Source organism: Pyrus communis, chromosome 4 (genome assembly GCF_963583255.1).
Source record: "Pyrus communis chromosome 4, drPyrComm1.1, whole genome shotgun sequence".
Classification (NCBI taxonomy): domain Eukaryota; kingdom Viridiplantae; phylum Streptophyta; class Magnoliopsida; order Rosales; family Rosaceae; genus Pyrus; species Pyrus communis.
In genome coordinates this window covers 313,270-335,976 of record NC_084806.1, presented here as the reverse complement: position 1 = coordinate 335,976, position 22,707 = coordinate 313,270, and the positions used below count along the sequence as shown (strand labels likewise).

The window sequence follows — 22,707 nt, the reverse complement described above, 5'->3', positions numbered from 1 at the left end:
ATAAATTAATATATTAGGTGGTAGACTTTGTCACATCTTCTACTTAAAACTAGACCCCCATTTTTCTCTGCCACTCTCTTCCATTGTTCTCTCTCCCTCTCTTTTGCCATTGTTCAGAGAATCATCCTCCTCGTCGTACGTCACCATGTCTCTCCTCTCTGATCTCGTCAACCTCAATCTCTCCGAATCCACTGAGAAGATCATCGCTGAATACATTTGGTATATGCATGCCCACCCTCCTCTCATTAATTTACTTAATATTATCGATCATTAAAGTTCTTTTGTCTTTGTTCTTCTTTCTCTTCTTATAGGATTGGAGGATCTGGTTTGGACTTGAGAAGCAAAGCAAGGGTAAGCCTTCCCTCGAACTTAGGACCTCATCCCTAGGATTGAATGTTCTTAACTACGCAAGCTATAAGCCCGTCATTATTCGGTTTTGGAAAATTAGCCAAAATGATCAATTTTCAAGTCCAATATTTCTGTCAAATATGTTGTTTTTGACTATTTCATCAATTAATATTTGATTTATGAATATTTTAGCAAATTTTATTACGATTTTCGTGTTTACTGGTTAACATCAAATTACTTTAAAATTAAAGTTCTGTTCACGTATGTATATGAAATTATGGATAAAAACAGACACTGCCTGGACCAGTGACAGACCCAGCAAAACTGCCCAAATGGAACTACGACGGTTCAAGCACCGACCAAGCCCCAGGAGATAACAGTGAAGTCATCCTGCAGTATGTAACAATATCAACGGCCACGATCAAAATCATTTCTGCAATCTTTAATCTAATCCTTCCATTAAAAAAAACTGACTAGGACTTTTGCTTGTTCAGCCCCCAGGCTATTTTTAAGGATCCATTCAGAAGAGGAAAAAACATCCTGGTAAACATCAATCGACATCCACACCTATCCGGATTGTGTACGATACATGGTAATTTTGTCTTTCGCTTGTGATAGGTGATCTGCGATGCGTACACACCGGCGGGAGAGCCAATCCCCACCAACAAAAGATTCAACGCTGCCAAGATATTCAGTCACCCGGACGTTGTCGCCGAGGAACCCTGGTACGCCATCCATAATCTCAAAAAGAAACTAGTAATTCTGCTTAATTCCATATTCCTGATTAGTACTAAATAATTGTCATATACTGAAAAATAATTGTTGTTAATTGTCCATAAACAATTATTTAATATCTTTGTTGTTAAGGCCGCATAGTTACAAGTAGCTGTAAACTATTGATGTACGAATTAATTTATGAAATGGGGTATTTTATAATAATTACATTAGAGAACAATGGATCAAGTTTTATTCACCAAATGATGCGTCACTTGGTTACTTAGCCAACTTGGACTCATTTTCAATATCGTTAGTTTTTAACACGTACAAACACATATATGATGAATAGATTTGGTGAAAAAATTGGTGCCATCTATTATTATTTTGTTATAAGCCCTACTATATTTCAATGTACAATGTACATTGCTTTTTACAAGGCAAATTTCACATGTTAATTTTTTTTTTAAATTCTTTAACGCACATCTAGACGTTGGTACCTCTTATTAAGAACATTTCTTATTGATTAGGTACGGGATTGAGCAAGAGTACACTCTTCTACAAAAGGATACCAAGTGGCCTCTTGGATGGCCAATTGGTGGGTTCCCTGGTCCACAGGTACTTAAATCATCTGCCAATGATTAACTCGATCAATGTTCCCTAAACATGCCTAGTTACTTAATTAGAGAAGACAACTCAAAATTTTAGAGTGCTGATTGCATATTATTAACTGTTAGGTTCTGTATGCAGGGACCCTACTACTGCGGTGCCGGAGCAGACAAGGCCTTCGGTCGTGATATTGTGGATTCACATTACAAGGCTTGCCTCTATGCCGGAATCAACATTAGCGGTATCAACGCTGAAGTTATGCCCGGCCAGGTATATATTTATGCTCGCTTTTACAATTTTACGTACTTAATTTGGTTGCTAAGAAATAAAATTGAGTGATCGAAAGTTGACCTATGATTTGATTATCCCGAATTTTTACATTATTAAGCCGTTTTGTAATTTGGTCTGTTTGCTGATGCGGAACAGTGGGAATTTCAAGTTGGTCCTACTGTTGGTATTGCTGCTGGTGATCAGTTATGGGCTGCTAGATACATCCTTGAGGTAAGCTCATACGTACGATATAACTAGAAAACGTATAATTTGCGTATTTTCGCTCTCTTCTCGATAATACATTAATTTTTCGAAGGCCTCGTGTTAATATGATTATCTGCTTGACAAACAGAGAATTACAGAAATTGCAGGAGTTGTTCTTTCTTTGGACCCGAAACCAATCCAGGTCTGTTTAACCGCAAGCGCTTTATTTTCGTACTGTTGTATTGTGTTGCTTAAATTTTTGTATTTATTTTCTTTTTGATCAATTTATACCAGGGTGATTGGAATGGTGCTGGTGCTCACGCTAACTACAGGTACTGATAAATTAATCTCGAACTGAAGTTGGAATTAATGCAATTTTGCCATCGTGTTAGATGCAATCAACCCTCTAGTTAAAAAAAAATGAAGAGTGTGATGAACTCTTGCTATGCCATGCAGTACCAAGTCAATGAGAAACGATGGCGGAATTGACGTGATCAAGAAGGCAATCGAGAAACTGAGTCTGCGTCACAAGGAGCATATTGCTGCCTACGGAAAAGGCAACGAGAGGAGATTGACAGGTCTCCATGAGACCGCTGACATCCACACTTTCTCTTGGGTAAGCTTATACCACCGTGGTTTAATTAACCGTTAATCAAAATCCACATTTCTTGTTTTTGTTGAAATCATGTTTAGTTAACATGTGAAAACAAGTTTAGTATTTGATTGAACTATGCATTCTCTATCTTACAGGGCGTGGCAAACCGAGGGGCCTCTGTCCGTATTGGTCGCGATACTGAGAAGGCTGGCAAAGGTATGAATGTTTTCGTATGTGCATTGTATAATATGAATTCTTTTGTGTCATTTCCAATTTCAGAAATAGATCATTGTCATAATGCTTGCGATACAAGTTAGCTCTGTAGCTGATACCTGGACATGTCGTATTTCTTTACAAATGTCAGGCTATTTCGAGGACAGAAGGCCGGCGTCGAACATGGATCCGTATATTGTGACTTCCATGATCGCTGAAACCACCATTCTTTCCAAGTGAGATTGAATCCTATTCGGAGGAAATTAGCTCTGAATTGCAAATAACTCTCTGCATGCGTGTTGGCATGTACATTTGCTGCTTTCGGTTGATTGGTTGTTGTTCTAACGATTGTGTAATCGTTACGAGTTTAAGGTTGCCTAACAACCTGTAATAAAAAGGGAAATTTAGTTAAAGACACTTTTCCTTCGTCTCCCTTATTTTGGTTTCAGCTTCCAACTCAAGCATAAGATGAATGGGAAGCGGGTGATGGGTGATTAATTTATTCAACGAAAGTTCAAAATGATTTCATATGAAGATACTACATATGTAGCTAATGAAAAGTTCTAAAAATAGATTAACATATCGACGCGACGCCACTTATGTAAGTACAACATAATTAATTTCTTTCGACAATTACAAACAAATACATAAAATAGATAGCAAGGCCAAGGACTAATACAGTCTAGTTCTGTGCTTTATTGTTGACCTTCCTCTTGAAACATAGCCAAGCAAGAGTCTTAACTAATAAAGATGATAAACAATTTCTTTGATGTAGAATCCTTGAATAATAAAATCATGACTTCACATTTAACTACGTAAACAACTTCATTCGAGCTAATCACCTTCAGTTACATGAAAATTTTGAAGTAAAACAAGAACAATTTTGACGGCTAAAACATGAACCAAATTGATGAGTTTGAAATATATAAAACCCAACTGCTGAGTTGCCGAAGGACCATCACTAAAAACCAAACCACAAATAAGACGCCTTTGTCCAATGATTGATAGCAGTGTCGAATTCGAACTCGTATGAGTGCATTTTCTATTTGAATCACGAATTTTGGTTTGGGCCGGAAAAATTGTTGATGAGAACCAAAATTTGGGCCCATTCGGTTTCTCTCAAGAAACCCTAACCCATACAAGTGCAGGCCAACGATCATAACCGAAACTAATAAAAACCACCCAAACTACGAAAAACCCGGTTCTGGGTTGGAATCCCAGGAAAAACAAGCGAGAAGAAGGTAGAGAGAGAGAGAGAGAGAGAGAGAGAGAGAGAGATCTTATCTCAGCCTCTGTTTCTCATTTTCTCCAAAACGGTCGCCCCGTACCATCTTTCGCTTCCCCTACGCTTTTACCGCCTCTCTCTGTGTCTGTCTCCCCTTTATGGCCACCGACGAACCTAGGGTTTGAACCGACCTTTCACATAAGGTACCTCTCTCGCTCTCTCATTGTCTGTAATTGATGGATTCTCAAGTGATTAAATGTTTTTGTTTTCCTGTTTGTTTGCTTTTCGTTACGCATTGAAAAATAAAAAAGGGTCGCTCACTTCTCCTTGGTTGCTAAGATTGGTTTGTTTTAGTTACTTCGCAGTTAGCATGAAATCGGCTTTTCGGAGCTCTAAAACTTACCCAGATGCTTGCTTCTTGATTTTGTTTTTATTTTCAATTTGTGAGGCGAGGGAAGTTGGAAGCAAACTTTGATTTCGAATGTCACGAATGTTGGACGAAAGCTTATGCAACGGTCAAAGTTTTCGGAAATTCATGCTATTTAATTGTACACCGGCGGGCACTGCCACTGTAATCTAAAATTGACAAGTTTGCTCCATATTATTCATATTTAGAGCCTGGCAAATATCAGATGGATATGACTACTTTCTCTGTTATACGGCATTGTCATACAATTCGTCTATATGGTAAATGGAAAACGCAAATAATGTATTAGAACTTTGATTGGGAAGAATGTGTTTTAGGCGAGCCGTCTGGTTGGAAAAGTTTGCAAATCATTGTTTAAATGTTGATATTATACTATCAGGCATGATTTAATCTTGATTTCCCAGGAAAACAATTTTAGAAAGAATATTTTATAGCATGCAACAATGTTTGAATATCCCACAAAGTTCATGCAATATTTGGTTCTTATGCCGCACATTTTAATTTTGATGCACTCGCAAATTTAAAATTACTACTGTAAACTGATTGGAGCATACTTTGCAGCACTGTAAAATTTGGAAATAACAAGTGATGATGCATGCAAGGAGAATAAAGTGTAAAAATCAGAGATGGGTGCTTCAAATGTCCAAATATTCAACAACACCTACCTACACTGTTCATGGTTCTTCTCAATCTTTAGGTCATAATACAGTTTCGGGAAACCACTGTTTTCATGCTAGTTTTATTAGAAGCCGTCTCGTTGATTCATTCACGTTGCGTAGTGTTGCTCCTGGCTATAGCTGCACTGGTTTGCATGTAAGGTCCAGTCCATGTTTGAAGGGTAGCCAGTTACGTCCCTACAGTTCTGAAGGTGATGGAAGGAATGCAAGCGAGGATAATCAAACACCAGTGAAAGGTGATGCTGATCTTGATAAAGGGAGGGCTTCTCAAGAAAAGGCTAAGGAAGATGGGAGGAATTTTGATGCACACGCTCTGCTTGGGGAACAAGATCAAAAGGAGTGGCTTAATAGTCAAAAGATTACCATTGAGAGTAAAAAGAAAGAGTCGCCTTTTTCAACTAAACGAGAGAAGTTCAAAAATGAGTTTTTGAGGAGGATTGTTCCGTGGGAGAAAATAACTGTGTCATGGGATACATTTCCCTACTACATTCAGTAAATTGCTTCTCTTTAATGTTTTTGATTGCTCTTTCTTATCTCTTGTTTATCACTTCTCAGAAGATTTATATATTTATTTTTCATTTTAATAGTGAACCTACCAAAAACCTTTTGGTGGAATGTGCTGCTTCCCATTTGAAGCATAAAAAGTTTACTTCAACTTATGGTTCTCGTTTGACATCTTCAAATGGAAAAATACTGCTTCAGAGTTCACCAGGTTGGTCACAGGTCTCACAAATCTAATCATTACCTTTCAAAGTTATTCAAGTGGCTAATGTTTATAGTTGACATTGTTTCGTAGAACTGAATAAGCTTACCATTTGCCTTGTTTATCTGCAGGCACTGAACTTTATCGTGAAAGATTAGTTAGAGCACTCGCACAAGATCTCAAAGTTCCCCTCTTGGTGCTAGACAGCAGTGTACTTTCTCCTTATGTATGATTGAAATAAAAATAATCTTTTATATTTTCAACCCTGCCCCCTCTTCTCCTGATACTCACACAGTATGGTTTTAATAATTAATTACTGCTAAAATTTGGAGTAGGATTTTGGTGACGATTGCGAATCTGAATCAGATGATGATGGTGTGGAGGAGAGTACTTCTGATTCAGAGATTGAGGATGAAAATGCTGCGAGTAACGAAGAAGATTGGACTAGTAGTAATGAGGCAAAATCAGATTCTAGTGATAAAGATGAAGATGATGTGCATGCAAGAGCTGAAGCAGCCCTCAAGAAGCTTGTTCCTATTGAAGACTTTGCAAAGGTCTGCTTTCATCAGGGTTATTGTATTCTCAGTCCTCCTACCCTAAGCATATTTCAGTGATTCAGAAAATTAAATGGTGATCTTATTGATAAATTGGGATTCTTTATATACTTTGTATGAACCATGATGTATGATCTATGGTTCGTATGTGGCAGATGGTATCTGGGGAAACTGAGAGTTCATCCGAATCCTCAAAATCAGAAACTGCTGAGTCTTCTGATAAATGCAAACGACCGCTAAAGAAAGGTTCCATATGAGAACTTTTTCTTGTGCAAATGTCATGTTCATCTCTATATGAGAACTTTTTCTTGTTTGTCCTCAAGAAATCAATATTCTTGCTTCTTCATCTTTTTTAGGAGATCGAGTGAAGTATATTGGGCCTTCTATACGTGTTGAAGCTGATAAGAGGTCCTGAATGATTTCTTTCATTTTTTTGCTCTATTTCATGTTGATAAGATCTCACAGTATCTTAAACGTTTTCTGCACTACGGAATTTTTTTTCATGGTGTTGGATAAAAAGATGACTTTCAAATTTTGAGAACTCATGAAGTTAAGGTGTATTTTGAAGTTCATGAATGCTACTTTCTCTCCATTGTTTTGGATAATGAAACTTGTGGAATTCGAAAAGAAATTATAGGTCCCTTCCGGGGCTTCTGGCTAGGCATATCCCTTTTGCACCTAGGTGAGGGGCTTTTGGCAGATTTGTTGTGTATAATTGATATTGCAGCATTAGGTTAGAAGAATTAATTTGGCACCAATCGTGAGCTTCAAAGGATTTTTTTGTGTGTCTTTGATGCAACTTTGTCAATCCTCTAAAAATATTTATGTTTTCAATTCTGTTTCTTGGGGGGCATTTAATGAGCTAGCATATTTTTCAGTTAAGTTCCCATGAGTTTTTCTCATACCGGCCTAGGATTTTTGGCCAGAATCTGTGGATGAGACAGTGTTGAACCACTGATTTTTAAGGTCTTGTTTGAAAACTTACAAGCATGCTGCCTAGAATATCGTCTCTGTGGTCTGTGGTCTGTCTTTCAAAACCCTTTAGGATGATATCATCCCCAAATGAACTCTGACTTCACCCTCACCTGACATTGACATATATAATGCAATACAGGGTCCTATTGGGGAAGATATCAACAACTGATGGTCCAAGGAATGCTTATACCATCTTCCGTAGCAGGTGGGTTGGTAAGTTGTCATGTGTAGGGGGGAGAAATGCAGTAGAACATTATTAGATTTCTCCATTTGGTTTTCTCAAGAAAGCCTTCGCTTTTTCATGTACCTTTTTTCTCCTTTGGACCTAAGTTCGACCCTTGTACTTCCATAGTCTAGAGAATCATTAAGTATGGAGGGTTATTCGGGTTAAGTAAAAAGATGTTAGTGGTTTTCAACCATGATTTAGCGCAACTGTTTCAATTCCTTTTAGAGGTTATGTGGGTGCATTGCTAGAAGTTAGTTGTCAACTTGTCATATACTTTGCGATAGCATATTTTGGACTCTACCAGTTTATGCCCCGCATAACCCACTTAATGGTAGAATTTCTTTTTCTTTTTGTGTTTGCTGCTTTTATGTGGTACGTATATGTAACTATCTATAATTTTATAGGGTCTGATTTTGGAAGCTATGCAACTGTTTTTCATGTAGTCTCTTTCCTTGCTTTATCGCTTCTGTTTTGCTATTAGAAAATTCAAAATACTCGTAGTAGTTCTAGTAGTATAGTTAGTTAATACTTGTCTGCAGTTGATGTACATCCATTATTCTGAAATCTTGTTACTTTCTCTGATGAATTTGAAATCTGTGCAGGCCTTTACCAAAGGGTCAACGTGGGGAGGTATATGAGGTGAGTGGAGATCGAGTTGCTGTTATTTTGGATGTTAAACAGAAGGCAGGAACTGAAGTGGTTAAAGAGGAGAAAGATGCAGAGCAACCTGCAGATCCACCAGTTTATTGGATACATGGTAATATGGATTTTTTTAATTTGTTCATTTTTGTTTCTAGACTCGGGAGATTACTTTATGCTGTGATTTCGTTTGCTTAAGACTTCATCAAATTTTTTTTTTACAGACAAGTTCATGTTGTGTTGTTCATGTGAATGTTATGACCAATATACAGACAATTTGCTTCATAATTTGCAAACTGATGTAATTTAATTATGCATATGGTCTATCAGATCAAAGTATGACATCATTATCTTGTAGATTAATGTAATTTAAGCAATTTAATACAAGTGTAGGTCTTTATTTTTCAATGGTTATAATTCTAGGCTTGCATAATGTTATTACTCATACTCAGGCTGCTCATATTATCATTTTCTGTTTTTGCTTTTGTACTCCTAATTTTTTTTGTATTCCTGGATTTTATTGTTTAATTGTGAGTTTCATCGGTGATAATAAATCCCAGTAATAGTGTAATCAGGACATATACTTTGGATGATGAAATTGAAAAAATGGGCTGCAATGGATTGAATAGCAGGTGGCTTATTATCATGGCATGAATCTTATGGGTGAAAAGGATCGTATTTTCAGTTCTCTAACAATTGGCTTTAGTTTTAGTTTGATGTATCTGAAGATGTTGGTGAAATTCTGGTAGTGATTCTTCTAGTCACACAATGACAGATTTCCCTTTCATACAGCTAAGGAAATTGAGCATATTCCTGACCCGCAGACTGAGGATTGTTATATTGCACTGGAGGCCCTATGTGAGGTGTGGCACACAATAGCAAAAGATAAGAACTTTGTCTTCTGATGCATGAGGTTGTCCATCTGTAAACTGTATCTGGATTTTCATTGCTTGCAGGTCTTGCATGCCAAGCAACCTCTTATTGTCTATTTTCCAGACTCTTCTCAATGGATGTCTAGGGCAGTTCCCAAGTCAGATCGCAAGGAGTTTGTCGCTAAGGTGCAAGAAATTTTTGACGAGTTATCAGGTCCTGTTGTTTTGATTTGTGGGCAGAACAAAGTTGAATCAGGATCAAAGGAGAAAGAGAAATTTGTAAGTGTTAAGGATTCCTTCTTGTTGGATCTATCTGTTTTGTTTGCTTACCTGCTTCTGATTAGTGGCTAACCATTTGTAGTTTATTACTAACACTTTTCCTTTACAAATACTCTGCTCTAGACAATGATACTTCCAAATTTGGGGCGTCTTGCAAAGCTGGTAATCCTCTGTATTCTTTAGGAGCACAATATACTTGGCACAAACAGTAATGAATAAATATGTGTTATCTGTTGGAACAAACATTTAACCATGTAAATCATCAATGTTATTTTTCTTATCCTTGGCTCATCAATTTTTTTCTTCTTCTGCTTTTGGGGTTTCGATATAGTTTTCATCCTTGAAGATTTACATGTTTTTCCTTAGATGATAGGTGTTGTTTTCCCTAAAATTATGTTTTGTACTTTTTCCTTCAATTAACAAATTGCTTATTTCTGTTTCAAGCCTCTCTCTCTTAAGCGTCTTACAGAGGGACTTAAAGGATCAAAGAGATCGGATGACAATGAAATTTATAAGCTATTCAAAAATGTTTTCTGCGTATATCCGCCAAAGGTAAATATTGGTCTTCCTCCAGCATAAACGTGTGTAACAACTGTGTCTACATACTTTACATGTATAAGCATACACACAGATACAAATGTGGACTAGTTATTTATTTTTTGTGGTTTCGCACTTCTTTCTCTTTCCTCTTCCTTTTTTTCTTTTGTAGGAGGAAGAGGAGCTTCGAGTATTCAATAAACAGATTGAAGAAGATGGAAGAATTGTGATAGCAAGGAGCAATTTAAATGAATTACATGAGGTATGCTCTAGTCGTGAAATTCACATGGGTGGCTGGTGAAGAACTGTGCAATGTAGTTGTGCTACTACTAGTCTATTTCGGGGGCTTTTTGTTCTTCAAACCTCCTTGACGTATTGAATTATTTTGAACTACTGCAGGTTCTTGAGGAAAATGAGCTCTCATGCGTGGACTTATTGCTAGTAGATACCAATGGTGTAATCTTGACAAAGAGAAGTAAGAAACCCTAACTTGAACATTTTTCCTTGTCAAGAAATGGAAAAAAATACTAAGTTTCTGTTGGAAAATGGAGTTTTGAAGTTTATAAGTTAGATATGCAGGGGAGATATGGATAGAAAAGCGAAATGTATTATTATGAATTTGGATGTTGGCATTGAATTCCGTACAAAAGATATGAATATGTGTCTTGAACATTTTTCAGTTTCGTTTAGTTTGTGGATAGCTTGTCAACGGCCAAGATAACCATTTTAACTTTTGATCTTTACAAAAAGTTTTTGTTCTGTATCAAAAAAAGAGGATATCACTATCTTGAATCATGCTAGGGGTCTGCACCAGTCAATAAAGAATCTAGAGTAGGGCATTCCTGGAACGTCACAACTAGTTTGTGTTTTATTTTCAATACCGGAATTTTGCAAGTGACTCAGTTTTATGTGAAACCTAGAATTTTGTGATCATGTGTTATTTAATAGTTTTACTTGTTTATTTTCCCAGAAGCTGAGAAAGTAGTTGGCTGGGCAAAAAACCATTACTTGTCATCATGCCTTCTTCCTTATGTGAAAGGTGAAAGATTGTATCTGCCACGTGAAAGGTAAATGTTACATCTGTCATATATAGTATTTAAAAGTTTTATGTTACCCTGATGTTTAACACTCTTGTTACTTTACGAAGCCTTGAAATAGCAATTTCACGCTTGAAGGAGCAAGAAACTTTGTCTCGGAAGCCTTCTCAAAATTTGAAGGCATGTAATTAATTTTTTCGTACTAAATGTTACATATTTTAGTTTTTTTGTATCTTGTTTCACCTTTAACATGTACAAAATTTTGCAGAACATAGCAAAGGATGAATATGAGAGCAACTTTGTTTCAGCTGTAGTGCCTCCTGGTGAAATTGGTGTTAGGTTTGATGATGTAGGTGCTCTGGAGGACGTGAAGAGGGCACTGAATGAACTTGTTATTCTTCCAATGAGGAGACCGGAGCTTTTCTCTCATGGAAACTTATTGCGGGTATTTATTTTATTCTTGTTCATTATTTGCACTAATTCTTGAGCAAATGTCTAATCAAGTGGAGCTACCTTTTTAGCCTTGCAAAGGAATATTACTTTTTGGGCCTCCTGGAACTGGGAAGACCCTTCTTGCCAAGGCACTTGCAACAGAAGCTGGGGCAAACTTTATCAGCATAACTGGTTCTACTCTAACATCAAAGGTATGCTTTCGAGTATCTAAGATCTGGCAGTGGTGAGTTTATTTTCACAAACTAAATAACAAACTATTTTGCCTTGTCAAGATTATTTGTATGTTCCATCTTTTCTCTGGATGACGGTTACTTTTGCTTTTAAATGCTTATCTTTGTAACTTTTTTTGATACAGTGGTTTGGAGATGCCGAAAAGCTGACCAAAGCTTTGTTCTCCTTTGCCAGCAAGCTTGCTCCCGTCATAATATTTGTTGACGAGGTGAGGTTTTCAATTTCGAGGAATTAAAAGAAAATGATGTACAACAAACTAGTTCCTTTTGTTTCTTTTTGAACCCAGAATTTGATCATCCTGTTAAATATTCTATGTTGTAGGTTGATAGTTTGCTTGGTGCTCGTGGTGGTTCTTTTGAGCATGAGGCAACTAGAAGAATGAGAAATGAGTTCATGGCAGCTTGGGATGGATTGAGGTCCAAAGACAGTCAAAGAATCCTTATTCTTGGTGCCACAAATCGGCCATTTGATCTTGATGATGCTGTCATTCGTCGGTTACCAAGAAGGTGTGGTTGATTTATAAGAATATTTTCCTGATTGGTTATGATGGTTTTGCCAATTGTTTGTCTATGTGGGTCTGTCAATTCTTTTTATTCTTTGATAGTAGATGCTCCTCATATTGACAAAAAAATTAATTAAAATAAAGTTCAAACAATGGTGACTGATTTATGTTGGTTGTTTTGTAGGATATACGTTGACTTACCTGATGTTGAAAATCGTAAGAAGATATTGAGTATATTTCTGGCTCAAGAGAATCTAGCACCTGGTTTCCAATTTGACAAACTTTCAGAAGCAACAGAGGGATATTCTGGCAGTGATTTGAAGAACCTCTGTATTGCTGCTGCATATAGACCTGTCCAGGAGCTTTTAGAAGAAGAAAAGAAGGTAATATGCATTTGTTATTTGCAATGTCAATGTCAGTTTCTGTTGGTTCCATTTACGAGCCCGTCAAAGTGTGTGAGCTTTTATCTTTATTTCGGGTGCCTTGGGAGGAATAACGTTTTCCTGCTGAATATCTTCTCCTTCGCTTGCAATGTGCGTAAAGTTTTGTACTGATTTCCGTATGCCTATTGGTGTTGTTTGGTTACTCATTGTGCAGGACATCAAAAGCGATGCAGCTACAGTGTTGAGGCCTCTTAATTTAGATGATTTTATTCAATCAAAAGCCAAGGTAAAGATTTAAGATAACATTTATCTTTACCTTTCCAGAACATAACTACAGGCAATACTTACGGTGAAATATCGATTACTTTTTTATAACTTGATCATGTAGGTTGGGCCATCAATTTCCTATGATGCTTCAAGCATGAACGAACTTAGGAAATGGAACGAACAATATGGAGAAGGCGGAAGCAGAAGAAAATCACCATTTGGTTTTTGAAACTAATCTTACGGTGGTTATTCTTCTTTAATATATTCTTCGGAGAGAAAGGAGACGCCCTACTTGAAAGGCATCCATTCGTTGAGGGAGAAAAGATGAAAAGCTCATCCTGCACTCTTGGAGAAGAAAGCAAGAAGATCAAAGAAGCCCAATTTAGAGGCTTTGGGTAACAGTAGAAGGCAGAACCCCCTTTTTTCCATCCTCTTTGGGCGGATGAGAGAACCCCCAACAAATGATGTACTATCTTTGTAGCTTTATATACAAAATTTCCCCAATTTTCCCAATTTTCCCAATTTTCTCAATTTTCCATGCCTTGTAAAATAACACCATTGTTTTTTGTTAAATTAATAGGAGATCATAAGGTGGGTCTTGGATATTTGCCAATTTTCTCCATTTTCCATGGCTTGGATATTTCCAGAAAATCTTGATCAATCTTGGATGTTGTTTTTTGTTAAATTAACCTAAAAGGAGAAATATAGTGTTCTAACCAACTTGGCTAATTGTTTGTTTGCCTTTCCAAAAGGGAATTGTTAACACTTCCCTTCCAAAAAACTTGATTAGTCTTACGGTTTGGTCCCAATAATTTCATATTTTTTTTGTGTTACGAGTATTTATATTTGATTTTCATGATTATTTATATATTTTATTATCAATCTCAATAATTTATTTGTCATATATGCACCATTAAACTTTTTTTCTTCGAAAAAAGTAATAAATTACTCGACATCAGAGCGAAAGCCCAACCAAACTCCTGGACAATTTTAGGCGCAAGGAGTAGGGAGGCCTTTTTATCGTACGGTTCAGATTCTAAGAACCTAAAACGCACAGCATGATACACACGCTTACATGTTTTAAGAAAAAGAAAATATCACACGCTCGCGACTCGCGGCGTACCCGTCCTAAACCCTAACCCCTCACACCAGTTTCCAGCTTATATAAACATAGAGGGAGCATCGATTATTTTCCACTCTCACTCCCACCGCTCTCCCCAAAACCCTACAACGCTAAACCCTAGGTTTTTTGAGAGCGGCCTCCCAAATGGGCAAATCAAGCAAGAAATCCGCCACCAAAGTAAGCTTCTTTCGAACTGCTTTTGCTTCGTCAAGTTTTCGATTTTGCTAATTGTGTTTTGATTATCTGTACAGGTTGAGGCTCCCGCTGTAGTTGTTCCAGCTCCTAAGTCTGGAAAGAAAGGTATCGATTCTTCTCGAGGTTTTTGTAAGTTTTTTTTATTTAGTTTGATTTACTCGTTATGTTCTGAGAAGATTTGAAGCTTAAATTTTTTGCATGTTTGTTTGTTTGTTTTGCGATATTGTTTTGTTTCGGATGTTGGTTATGGAGTTTGTTTTGGTTGTGGTTGTGTTGAGAAGGTAAGAGAGGAGCCGGGAACGAAATAGAGAAGGTTGTGAGCGCAAAGAAGCAGAAGGTTGATGAGGGTGTAGCGCAGGGCATTCAGAAGAAGAAAGTCGAAGCAAAGACTCAGAAGAAGAAGAAAGTGGAAACTAGTAGTTCCGAGGAGGAGTCCGATGTGTCTTCTGACCCTGATGTGAAGGTTTATTACGCTACACACTTGTTCCTAATACGACTACTGATGCACATATACTACTGTTAATTTCTCGTATTTGATTTGTGATTTGAAAATAGACTGGCTTTTTCTAATTGTTTGTTACTGCTTGGTTTTAGGCTCCTAAATCTAAGGTAGCTGCTCAGAATGGTCTAACTGCTGCTATAAAGAAGAAAGAAGTCTCAGCCGGAAGCTCAGATGAGAGTAGCGATGAATCTGAAGATGATGATGTGAGTTTTTGGTTTTCCAAACTTGGTGCCGTAGATTTTTTGCCACAGGGGTTATTGTATGTGACATGCACCTGAAAATTGAGTCCGTCATATCTGTATATTTGGGGTACAGTATGTTGTGTATTTTATTCTTTGTTAGATTGGGAAAGGTACCTTTTGGTTGATAGTGATCCTCAACTTTTGTGTTTGTAGGAAACCCCTGCAAAGGTTACTGGTCAAAGGCCTGCTGCAGCTGCTAAGAAAGGTCCATCAGTGGCTGTTAAGAAGGCAGACACTAGCAGCTCTGGATCTGAAGATGAGGTGTGTGCTCATGCTTAAATATTTGTATCATCTGAAGGAATTACACTGTAGGATGAACTGTTTGAATTTGGGATTTTAGTACTTATTTTGAATCCTAATCTTTCTGAGCATGTTTAGGAAGTTGTGAAAAAAGGTATCTACTGTAACCCCTTAAGGAAAGCATGTTTCATGCTCCTCTGATGATAGTTCAGAGGGAGTGAAGGTTTGATTCTTTTTAAATTCCAATTGGAATGTGTTGCAGCTAGTAAACTAGTTAGCCCTGCAATGTTTGATGCTGTAGTTTTTATTTAGTGTCACGTGTGAAGCCAGAAAGCCCTTGTAATGTTTCTCTTTTTGGTGGATAGGATAAATGTTGGTTTTCTTGGAACTTCAAAGTTTGTAAAGCGGTTTGATGATGGTATGTAGTAAATTTATTTTGTTGCAGGGTACCACAAAGGATGAGGATTCAATTGACTCTTCTGACTCTGATGAGGATATGGAGGATACTGGCTCTGATGGTTCAGAAGAGGAAGTCAGTTCTGACAAAGAAGAGGATGATGAACAGGTAATGATACTGAGCTAGCGTTGTACATGATATTAGTTGGTTTTAGGTGATGTTTCAGCTTCCCTATCATAAATGTTCTAATTTTGTAATAATGTGTGTGCAGCCCAAAACCCCCAAAACTCCAGTTACTTCTTCTAAGACGCTGTTCGTTGGAAACCTGAACTTCCGTATCGAGGAACATGATGTGTATGTGTATACCTTGATCTAAGCTTGTGTCATGTTTTTGGTTTCTTTTATCTAATGGTTCTATTTTATGCAGGAGGAATTTCTTCAAAGATGCCGGCGAAGTTGTTGATGTCCGTTTTGCCTCAGATCCTGAAGGGAAGTTCAAGGGCTTTGGGCATGTGGAGTTTGCCACAGCAGAAGAAGCAAAGAAGGTTTGACTTTTCTTTTGGTATTTCTTGACAATTACCATTTCTTTGGAATCTGTAGTATTGCTGTTAATCATTTTTGTTTCTGTTGCTAAATTATTAAGCTTTTGTTATTGCAGGCTCTTGAATTTAATGGTTTAGAATTGCTTGGTCGTGATGTCAAACTTGATCTGGCTCGTGAAAGGGGTGAAAAGGGTGCTTATACCCCCACCGGGTACATTTGGACTCCTAACTGCTTCATTTGTTGTTTTGTTTTTGTGTTGTCATCCATTAATTTTCTTAATTCCTTTTATTGATAATGATTTCAGGAGTGAGAGCAACTCATATCAGAAGGGACCACGTGGTGCGTCCAAAACAATATTTATTCGAGGTTTCGACAGCTCTCTCGGGGAGGATGAGGTATACACTGCTCAAGGAATTCTAGCTCTGTTGTCTAATTAATGGTGAGATACTCATATTCTTGTTCAAATGTAACTAGTTTTATTTTACAGATAAGGAGCTCCTTACAAGAAGTTTTTAGTTCTTGTGGTGAGATAACAAGGGTCTCCATCCCCAAAGATTATGAGACTGGCGCCTCTAAGGGGTTTGTACAATTTCTTTGCTGATTTTTTATGTATTTTTCTAGCCTGCTACATCTGCGATTTTATCTCTTTGTTTTTCTTTTTCGATCTGGTGGTTGTTATTTTACACATTATGTGCCTTCTTTGACATTTGACTGATCTCGAATTGTCATTGTTCATGTTTTGTTTTGTGTTTTTTTGCGTGACTATTTCATTGTGGAATTAACATATACCTCATTATCTTAGTATTATATGATTTTTACGGATTATTTTTTGGTCTTCAACATGAATTTATTAGGGAGTTTTAAGTCAGCGTAAAAGTTACCTCGTGTTAATGTGAGTTTTTGTTAGAATTGGCACAACTGAAAGGTAGAATTTGGTCGATTTGGCCTCTCAATGAAATACAACTGTTTTGCTAACTCTACCTGATTTTCCTTATGTGTTGAGACTGATAAATTGTCTTCATAAACTGCAGAATGGCTTACATGGACTTCACGGATGCAGACAGCTTCAACAAAGCTCTAGGACTTGATGGAAGTGAATTTGGAGACGGTTACTTGAAGGTGGAAGAGGCTAAACCAAAAGGTGATTTTGGTACTCCCAGGAGTAATGATAGGAGTTTTTCCAGTAATCGTGGTGGAGGGCGTTTTAGCAGAGGTGGGGATCGGGGACGTGGTTTCAGAGGTAGACGTGGCGGCAGAGATGGTGGACGTGGTGGCAGAGATGGTGGACGTGGTAGAGGACGTGGAAAAAAATATACCTAGCTGCTCGCGGAACAGGTTGGCAGCGTTATTCTCTTTTTTAATGAAGTGTGTGGGTTGTGGATGTGATGCTCTCAATAAATCTTAATAAGTTCCAATTTTGTGATTCTCATCTTGTACTTTTTGTTGCAGGGAAAAAGACGACCTTCGACGACTAGTAGACGACTGAGAGTAGTCGGGGTAAAAGAGAATGTGGAGACTTATGTATTAGCTGTTAATTTTACATTTTTGTTATCTTAAATCTTCAGAGGCATGTCTGGTTGACCCTTTGTTCGACATGAACTTTAACGTAAGAGTGAAACAGTTGAATTCTTGGATTTTAGATGTCATAAATTAATTTTGAGCATTAATATAGTATTTTATTACATACAATTTTTAGACCTTTGGCAACAGCAGCACTTTCCCTGTTGCGTCCTACTAGTGTTGCCCTGTTGGGACCTTTTGAGGTTCCTCTGTTGGTACTATTAGGTAAAAAAGTGAAAAGTTCTCACTTTTTAAGGACATTTACGGTTTACCTTGCCCAACTTGGTGCTTTGGTTTGATTCCTAGATGGTATTTTGAAATAGGTATTTTTACACAATAGGATCGCCATAATAATTGGATATCATAAGTCGGCATCACATGTGAAGAAGAACGTCGCTAAGTCGTGATGCTGGCTGCAAGATGGTCGGTCTTATTAAATTTTGAATAACAGTAGGATTTTTGCTTGAGGGTTGCTTGCAGCTTGCAAATAATATTGACATCAAAATTTTGCCTAAAATTTCATCATCCTTGGCCAAATGCTTGACTTTACACAAGGGACGATATCTTCTTTTTTCTCCCCTAATGTTACAAATATCATAATCGGAACCGTTGTTTGGAATGTGACGGCAGCTTGTTTTTGTTTTGTTCTTGGTTGGAACAAGGTTAATGGTAGCTTACGATGGAAACGTTTGCCTGAGGACCACCTTGGACGTAAATGAAAATGCACTCAGAGCCAGGCTGCAAGACCTTGTGCCATTGAGGAAGCTCGTAGATGTTCTTTTCTGGTGTTGGGATGAGACCCCACACAGACCCTTTGAGATCTTCAATCTCCAGCTTCACATCCGATATCGGTTTCTGCGATGTGTTCTTCAGTACCACCTTGTGGCGATAATATGTTGTTTTCCCAACAGTCCATGTGTTGCCGATTGAGTGAATCAGTTTGATAGGGGTCTCTGCAAAACATCGTAACAAAACTTGTTATTAACATTCTAAAATAATATATTCGCGTTAGACCGAGATAAGTGAGTTCCACTTTTATTAAAAGAGGGTGGTCATTAAATGTCGTTCAATTAACGGTTATCATTTTTATGTGAAAAGAGTGTGCAATGATTTTGTTAAAGTGCAAATAACAACTCCCTTCCGTGTTACCAAAAATGTGAAAAATCAAACTATGAGTAGTTAGTTACCTGGAGCTTGTACTGGATTTTGTTCTTCATGGTCATTGGCACCTTCCCTTGGTATGGTTGGCTGGGAGTTTGGGGAGCCTTTATTATAACTTGGGATGCCATTCAAACTCTGCAACTTAGACAAGAGGCCAACAAGGGGACCAGTGCCGGAAAGCGTAGGCTCAGTCTGTTCATAACTAGAGCGGTCGTCGGAGAAGTTGTCATTCTGGTCAGGGCCTCCCACAAGGGCACCGTAGATTACGTTGGGGTTTGCCTCGGGGCGGTGGTACCACGTCTCAAAACCCTGCACACATTCGACCGCAGAGTGGAGAGTAAAAACAGAGGGAATTGAAGCGCCTCTGTGGTGGACATGGACTGGATAATTTTGTCCAATCCCAACTATGTAGCTCATGGACTTGGGGTTTTTGCCGAGTATGTAGTCTGCCTGTGACTTGGCGAAGTTGAGGAGCTCTTGGGGCTGCGCTTGGCCGTCGGGACAAGCTAGCTTGGTGTTTGCGGCGGAGAGATAATCGGAGTAGACGGCTAGGAGAAATGCTGCCGATGTCACGTACTGCAAGTTGTTCCATTCCCTCACGTACAATAGTCCTCCTGGTATGTTTTTAATTTAACTTGGTTAATTAACAGTAACAAAACATTTAGATTAATCAAACAGTAATTATTTGATTAATATTTGAATTAAGACTTGATAAATTAAATTACCAGGAGTTTTCTGGACATTGTAGCCATCGTTTTTCTGGAGACAAGCACATGCAAAGTAATCTGCTTTGGCCTGATATTGTTTTAGCGTGGAAGTGTATGCACCGCCTCTTCCCTCCAACAACACCTGCAAGTTATGATGAAATGGCTTAAACTCCTGAGACTCACTATATTTGGTACTGTTTCTGAAAGTGCTAAAAATGTTCACGATAAAAGACGCTCTCAAAGCACTTTCAAGTGTTTTTATATGGGGCACTTAGATTTGTAAGAAAGTTTTGATTATGTTTTTAGTGTAAGGACTTCTCTATTGAAAGTGTTTATGAGTAGAAAGCGTTTATGAGTATAAGTGTTTACTGCAAAAGCAACTCTAAATGAGCGTAATTAGGTACCTTTGAGAGAAGGATTTGGACACCAGCATATTTGTTATCCCAAGAGAATTCTTTGACAGCCCATCCAGTTCCGCCCATATACACGGCGTTGTCCACCACATACTTGAGGTAGTACTGATCGTTCGTCGCTTCGAACAGCCAAGCCGCCGCCCAAAGTAGTTCATCCTTCACCAAATTAATTACAAACAAAAACATATTAATTACGAAAAATAAGATAATTTGTCGGGAAAAAAAAAAAATAATATGTACATGTAGGATGCACCTACCGAATAGCCTGATGAAGTGTAGAAATTCTTAGCAGTGCCAATGGACTCGTCATATAGACCTCTGAATCTATCCGCAAACGTGAAGAGCTGCAAACAATACATTTTTGCAAATTAATTGATAAGAACAGGAAGAAAAAAAAGGTAAGATATTTGTTTTCAGACGATCGAACAAATTATTTACCTGCTTTGCATGAACTAAGAGGAGAGCAGAGTAGGAAGAGTTGTAAGGCTTGAAAGCTATGGCGGCCGATGCCAAGGCGGCTGCAGTTTCTCCAGCAAGGTCCGAACCGGGATGGCTTTCGTCAATCTTGTAAGAAGTTCTTGGAGTTGTCATATCTTCTGCACGCTCCCAGCAATAGTGATCCGAGTCCCCATCTCCTACCTGATAATAATTTACATTTGCATGGAATCAGATAGACTAGAAAACGTCGGGTTGGTTTGATAATCATTTCATTTAAGTTTTCATAATCATTTTGTTTTAAGTTTTCAACTTTTAAAAACTAAAAAATGAAATGATTATCAAACGGAGTCTTAATTAACAGTCTTTGATTTTCTTTTGTCCAAATTAGTAGTTTTAGGTGGTCTACCAATGTCAGTTCAATATATAGGATCGAACTTAATTACTTGTATCACAAGAGAGAAAAATACGTGCATAGGTGACCAAACAGGGGAAAATATATACCTGTCCCCAGAGAACATTAGGTTGTGGATGTGCTTTCATGAAGTACTCAGTGCCCCATCGGATGGCCCGTAAGGTTTGTCCCAGTTGTGCTAAATCCGAAATTTCCTTTCTGTATTCAACAGCTCCCCATGAAAGCATTGTCACTGTAAACGCCATCGGCAGTCCAAATTTCACATGATCACCTGCATCATAATACCCTCCTACCAAGTTCACCTGCACAGAAAATCATGTCCCATATATTAATTAATCGAACATATAGTAAAAGATTAATGTAAATAGATATCTTACCCCTTGAGCAAGACCGTCCTTGAGTCCCGAGTCGCCGCGCCAGTTGACACGCTGAGTTTCCGGCAACTTACCTGACCTTTGTGCCTCGAAAAACATCAAGGTCTTGTCCAGGGCCTCGCCGTAGGTGAAGTATGTCGCAGCGGCTGATTCAAGGTGGAGAACACCGAGTAGTAGCAAGGCTAGCAAAACGCACGGTGTAAGGTTGCAGTTCCTCGTCATGACTACTGACTCACTCAGGCGCAGAGGCTTAGGGGATGTTGAGGTTAACACTATTTGGTAGCTCTAGTTGTGCATGCATGTACTACATTTCTATTCTCCTTATATAGAAAATAGAGAACAAAGATGAAGAATTTAGGTCCCAAATATTCTGCACTCATTTCTGCAGGAGTAGCCATCACGTTGTCATTGACAATATCTATATATCTATATATATATATGTATATATAATAATAATAATTATATGTATGTAATACTATGTGTATATATGTATTTATTTATACGTATAAATATACATATATACACATATAATTGCGGGTACGCCATTAGAGTAGAGCTTCCCACGTTGTATTGCGCACGTTTGAAGAGTGCAAATTCAACTCTTTGGATAATTGGATATGGTGCTGCAACCTGTATGGTATTGGTATATTTTGGTGTTGGCCAACATATCTATCTATCTGCCATCTGGATCGTCCATGAACCGTTGATATTTGTTTAGGTCAACTCCATCGACCATTGATTGATCAATTCATTTTTCTGCAAACTCAAAATATGTATATTAATCAAGCAATCAAATATTCTCACTCAATCAGATGTTGGAACTAATTGAGGACTGAGGAAGAAGAGCTAGCAGCGTTTTTTTTCAAGAGACTAGCGTTAGCTCAATTGGTTAAAGTATTTTTACTTAGACTAATGTTATGAGTTTAAATTCGATCGCTAATTAGTTTAGATGCCACTAACAAATTGATGCTTTGGGCTTTTTGTCAGTCAAGACGGCATTTTTAGAAGAAGTTTCCTTTTGAGGATTTGAAGAGGACATGTCAAGCTTTAAAAAAAGAATTTTTGGGGTAATTTCTAAGTAGATGTGATCCATAATGTTATTTTTTAAATATTGACAACTTGGTCCCAAAAAGTCTCTTTTTAAAACTTAATATATCATTTTCAAATCCTCATAATGAACATTTCTCTAAAAACGCCGTATTGACTTCATATGAAATAAAAGGTGTTACTTCGATGACTTCATCTGAACACAACACAATTGCATGTGTTAACAGTGTTATATTGACTGATTAAAATCCACACTTACGAAATAGATAAGTGGAGTTGGATTTTTTCAAGATGAGAGTGAGTCTATATTTTTCTCAACATTTTTAATCTAACTGTTGAGCAAATTGCAAATTGAAATTAGTAAATTTCCATAAAAAAATTAAAAAAAATGAAAAAAAAGAGAGAGATTATTC

At 37.6% G+C, this 22,707-nt stretch overlaps 4 protein-coding genes across 6 annotated transcripts; 3 read left to right on the top strand and 1 right to left on the bottom strand.

The window, feature by feature from the left end:
• The first annotated feature begins 86 nt into the window (after window positions 1-86).
• LOC137732068 (glutamine synthetase nodule isozyme-like) lies at window positions 87-3,238 on the top strand. Its single transcript, XM_068471364.1, has 13 exons — window positions 87-219; window positions 312-351; window positions 640-743; window positions 843-891; window positions 967-1,073; window positions 1,593-1,680; window positions 1,813-1,941; window positions 2,098-2,172; window positions 2,294-2,347; window positions 2,440-2,477; window positions 2,602-2,761; window positions 2,896-2,956; window positions 3,105-3,238. Exons 1-13 carry the CDS (start codon window positions 146-148, stop codon window positions 3,191-3,193), a joined length of 1,068 nt encoding a protein of 355 aa, XP_068327465.1. The 5' UTR covers window positions 87-145; the 3' UTR covers window positions 3,194-3,238.
• Window positions 3,239-4,178: 940 nt separating this feature from the next.
• LOC137731230 (uncharacterized) lies at window positions 4,179-13,553 on the top strand. Of its 2 annotated transcripts, XM_068470331.1 has the most exons (24): window positions 4,179-4,381; window positions 5,167-5,774; window positions 5,870-5,994; window positions 6,117-6,211; window positions 6,321-6,539; window positions 6,695-6,785; window positions 6,896-6,947; window positions 7,654-7,719; window positions 8,343-8,497; window positions 9,172-9,242; window positions 9,336-9,530; window positions 9,654-9,692; window positions 9,975-10,082; window positions 10,240-10,329; window positions 10,467-10,542; window positions 11,038-11,134; window positions 11,215-11,284; window positions 11,373-11,549; window positions 11,626-11,748; window positions 11,913-11,996; window positions 12,110-12,294; window positions 12,475-12,673; window positions 12,888-12,959; window positions 13,062-13,553. In XM_068470331.1, the coding sequence occupies exons 2-24, from the start codon at window positions 5,194-5,196 to the stop codon at window positions 13,167-13,169; spliced, it is 3,078 nt and encodes a 1,025-aa protein (XP_068326432.1). In that variant the 5' UTR covers window positions 4,179-4,381; window positions 5,167-5,193; the 3' UTR covers window positions 13,170-13,553. The 2 variants fall into 2 exon arrangements, with proteins under 2 accessions (XP_068326432.1, XP_068326433.1); XM_068470332.1 differs by lacking the exon at window positions 7,654-7,719.
• A 547-nt stretch (window positions 13,554-14,100) lies between these two features.
• On the top strand, window positions 14,101-17,816 carry LOC137730813 (nucleolin 1-like). 2 transcript variants are annotated; one of them, XM_068469791.1, is made up of 13 exons: window positions 14,104-14,240; window positions 14,315-14,363; window positions 14,540-14,721; window positions 14,853-14,963; window positions 15,156-15,263; window positions 15,688-15,807; window positions 15,911-15,993; window positions 16,067-16,184; window positions 16,298-16,392; window positions 16,487-16,577; window positions 16,670-16,761; window positions 17,214-17,517; window positions 17,632-17,816. In XM_068469791.1, exons 1-12 carry the CDS (start codon window positions 14,208-14,210, stop codon window positions 17,500-17,502), a joined length of 1,371 nt encoding a protein of 456 aa, XP_068325892.1. In that variant the 5' UTR covers window positions 14,104-14,207; the 3' UTR covers window positions 17,503-17,517; window positions 17,632-17,816. The 2 variants fall into 2 exon arrangements, with proteins under 2 accessions (XP_068325893.1, XP_068325892.1); XM_068469792.1 differs by lacking the exon at window positions 17,632-17,816 and having other exon boundaries at window positions 14,101-14,240; window positions 17,214-17,518.
• Window positions 17,817-18,119: 303 nt separating this feature from the next.
• Window positions 18,120-21,469, bottom strand: LOC137730812 (endoglucanase 5). Its single transcript, XM_068469790.1, has 8 exons — window positions 21,251-21,469; window positions 20,963-21,175; window positions 20,462-20,662; window positions 20,281-20,367; window positions 20,015-20,179; window positions 19,629-19,752; window positions 18,930-19,517; window positions 18,120-18,695 (listed from the first exon to the last, which is right to left on the bottom strand). Exons 1-8 carry the CDS (start codon window positions 21,467-21,469, stop codon window positions 18,406-18,408), a joined length of 1,887 nt encoding a protein of 628 aa, XP_068325891.1. The 3' UTR covers window positions 18,120-18,405.
• Window positions 21,470-22,707: the final 1,238 nt, after the last annotated feature.

What these genes read in the sequence shown, in the direction of transcription:
- LOC137730812 (XM_068469790.1), bottom strand. Translation starts at nt 21,469, where the DNA reads ATGACGAGGAACTGCAACCTTACACCGTGCGTTTTGCTAGCCTTGCTA. An exon ending in CTAATGTTCTCTGGGGACAG is followed by an intron (nt 20,663 to 20,962) that starts GTATATATTTTC and finishes AATTATTATCAG; the next exon opens with GTAGGAGATGGGGACTCGGA. An exon ending in ACACTTCATCAGGCTATTCG is followed by an intron (nt 20,180 to 20,280) that starts GTAGGTGCATCC and finishes AATTTGGTGAAG; the next exon opens with GATGAACTACTTTGGGCGGC.
- LOC137731230 (XM_068470331.1), top strand. Translation starts at nt 5,194, where the DNA reads ATGATGCATGCAAGGAGAATAAAGTGTAAAAATCAGAGATGGGTGCTT. An exon ending in CGTGTTGAAGCTGATAAGAG is followed by an intron (nt 6,948 to 7,653) that starts GTCCTGAATGAT and finishes AATGCAATACAG; the next exon opens with GGTCCTATTGGGGAAGATAT. An exon ending in TGTAATCTTGACAAAGAGAA is followed by an intron (nt 10,543 to 11,037) that starts GTAAGAAACCCT and finishes TTATTTTCCCAG; the next exon opens with AAGCTGAGAAAGTAGTTGGC.
- LOC137730813 (XM_068469791.1), top strand. Translation starts at nt 14,208, where the DNA reads ATGGGCAAATCAAGCAAGAAATCCGCCACCAAA. An exon ending in TCCTAAGTCTGGAAAGAAAG is followed by an intron (nt 14,364 to 14,539) that starts GTATCGATTCTT and finishes TGTGTTGAGAAG; the next exon opens with GTAAGAGAGGAGCCGGGAAC. An exon ending in CTTCTGACCCTGATGTGAAG is followed by an intron (nt 14,722 to 14,852) that starts GTTTATTACGCT and finishes GCTTGGTTTTAG; the next exon opens with GCTCCTAAATCTAAGGTAGC.
- LOC137732068 (XM_068471364.1), top strand. Translation starts at nt 146, where the DNA reads ATGTCTCTCCTCTCTGATCTCGTCAACCTCAATCTCTCCGAATCCACT. An exon ending in AACAGTGAAGTCATCCTGCA is followed by an intron (nt 744 to 842) that starts GTATGTAACAAT and finishes TTGCTTGTTCAG; the next exon opens with CCCCCAGGCTATTTTTAAGG. An exon ending in GTTGTCGCCGAGGAACCCTG is followed by an intron (nt 1,074 to 1,592) that starts GTACGCCATCCA and finishes CTTATTGATTAG; the next exon opens with GTACGGGATTGAGCAAGAGT.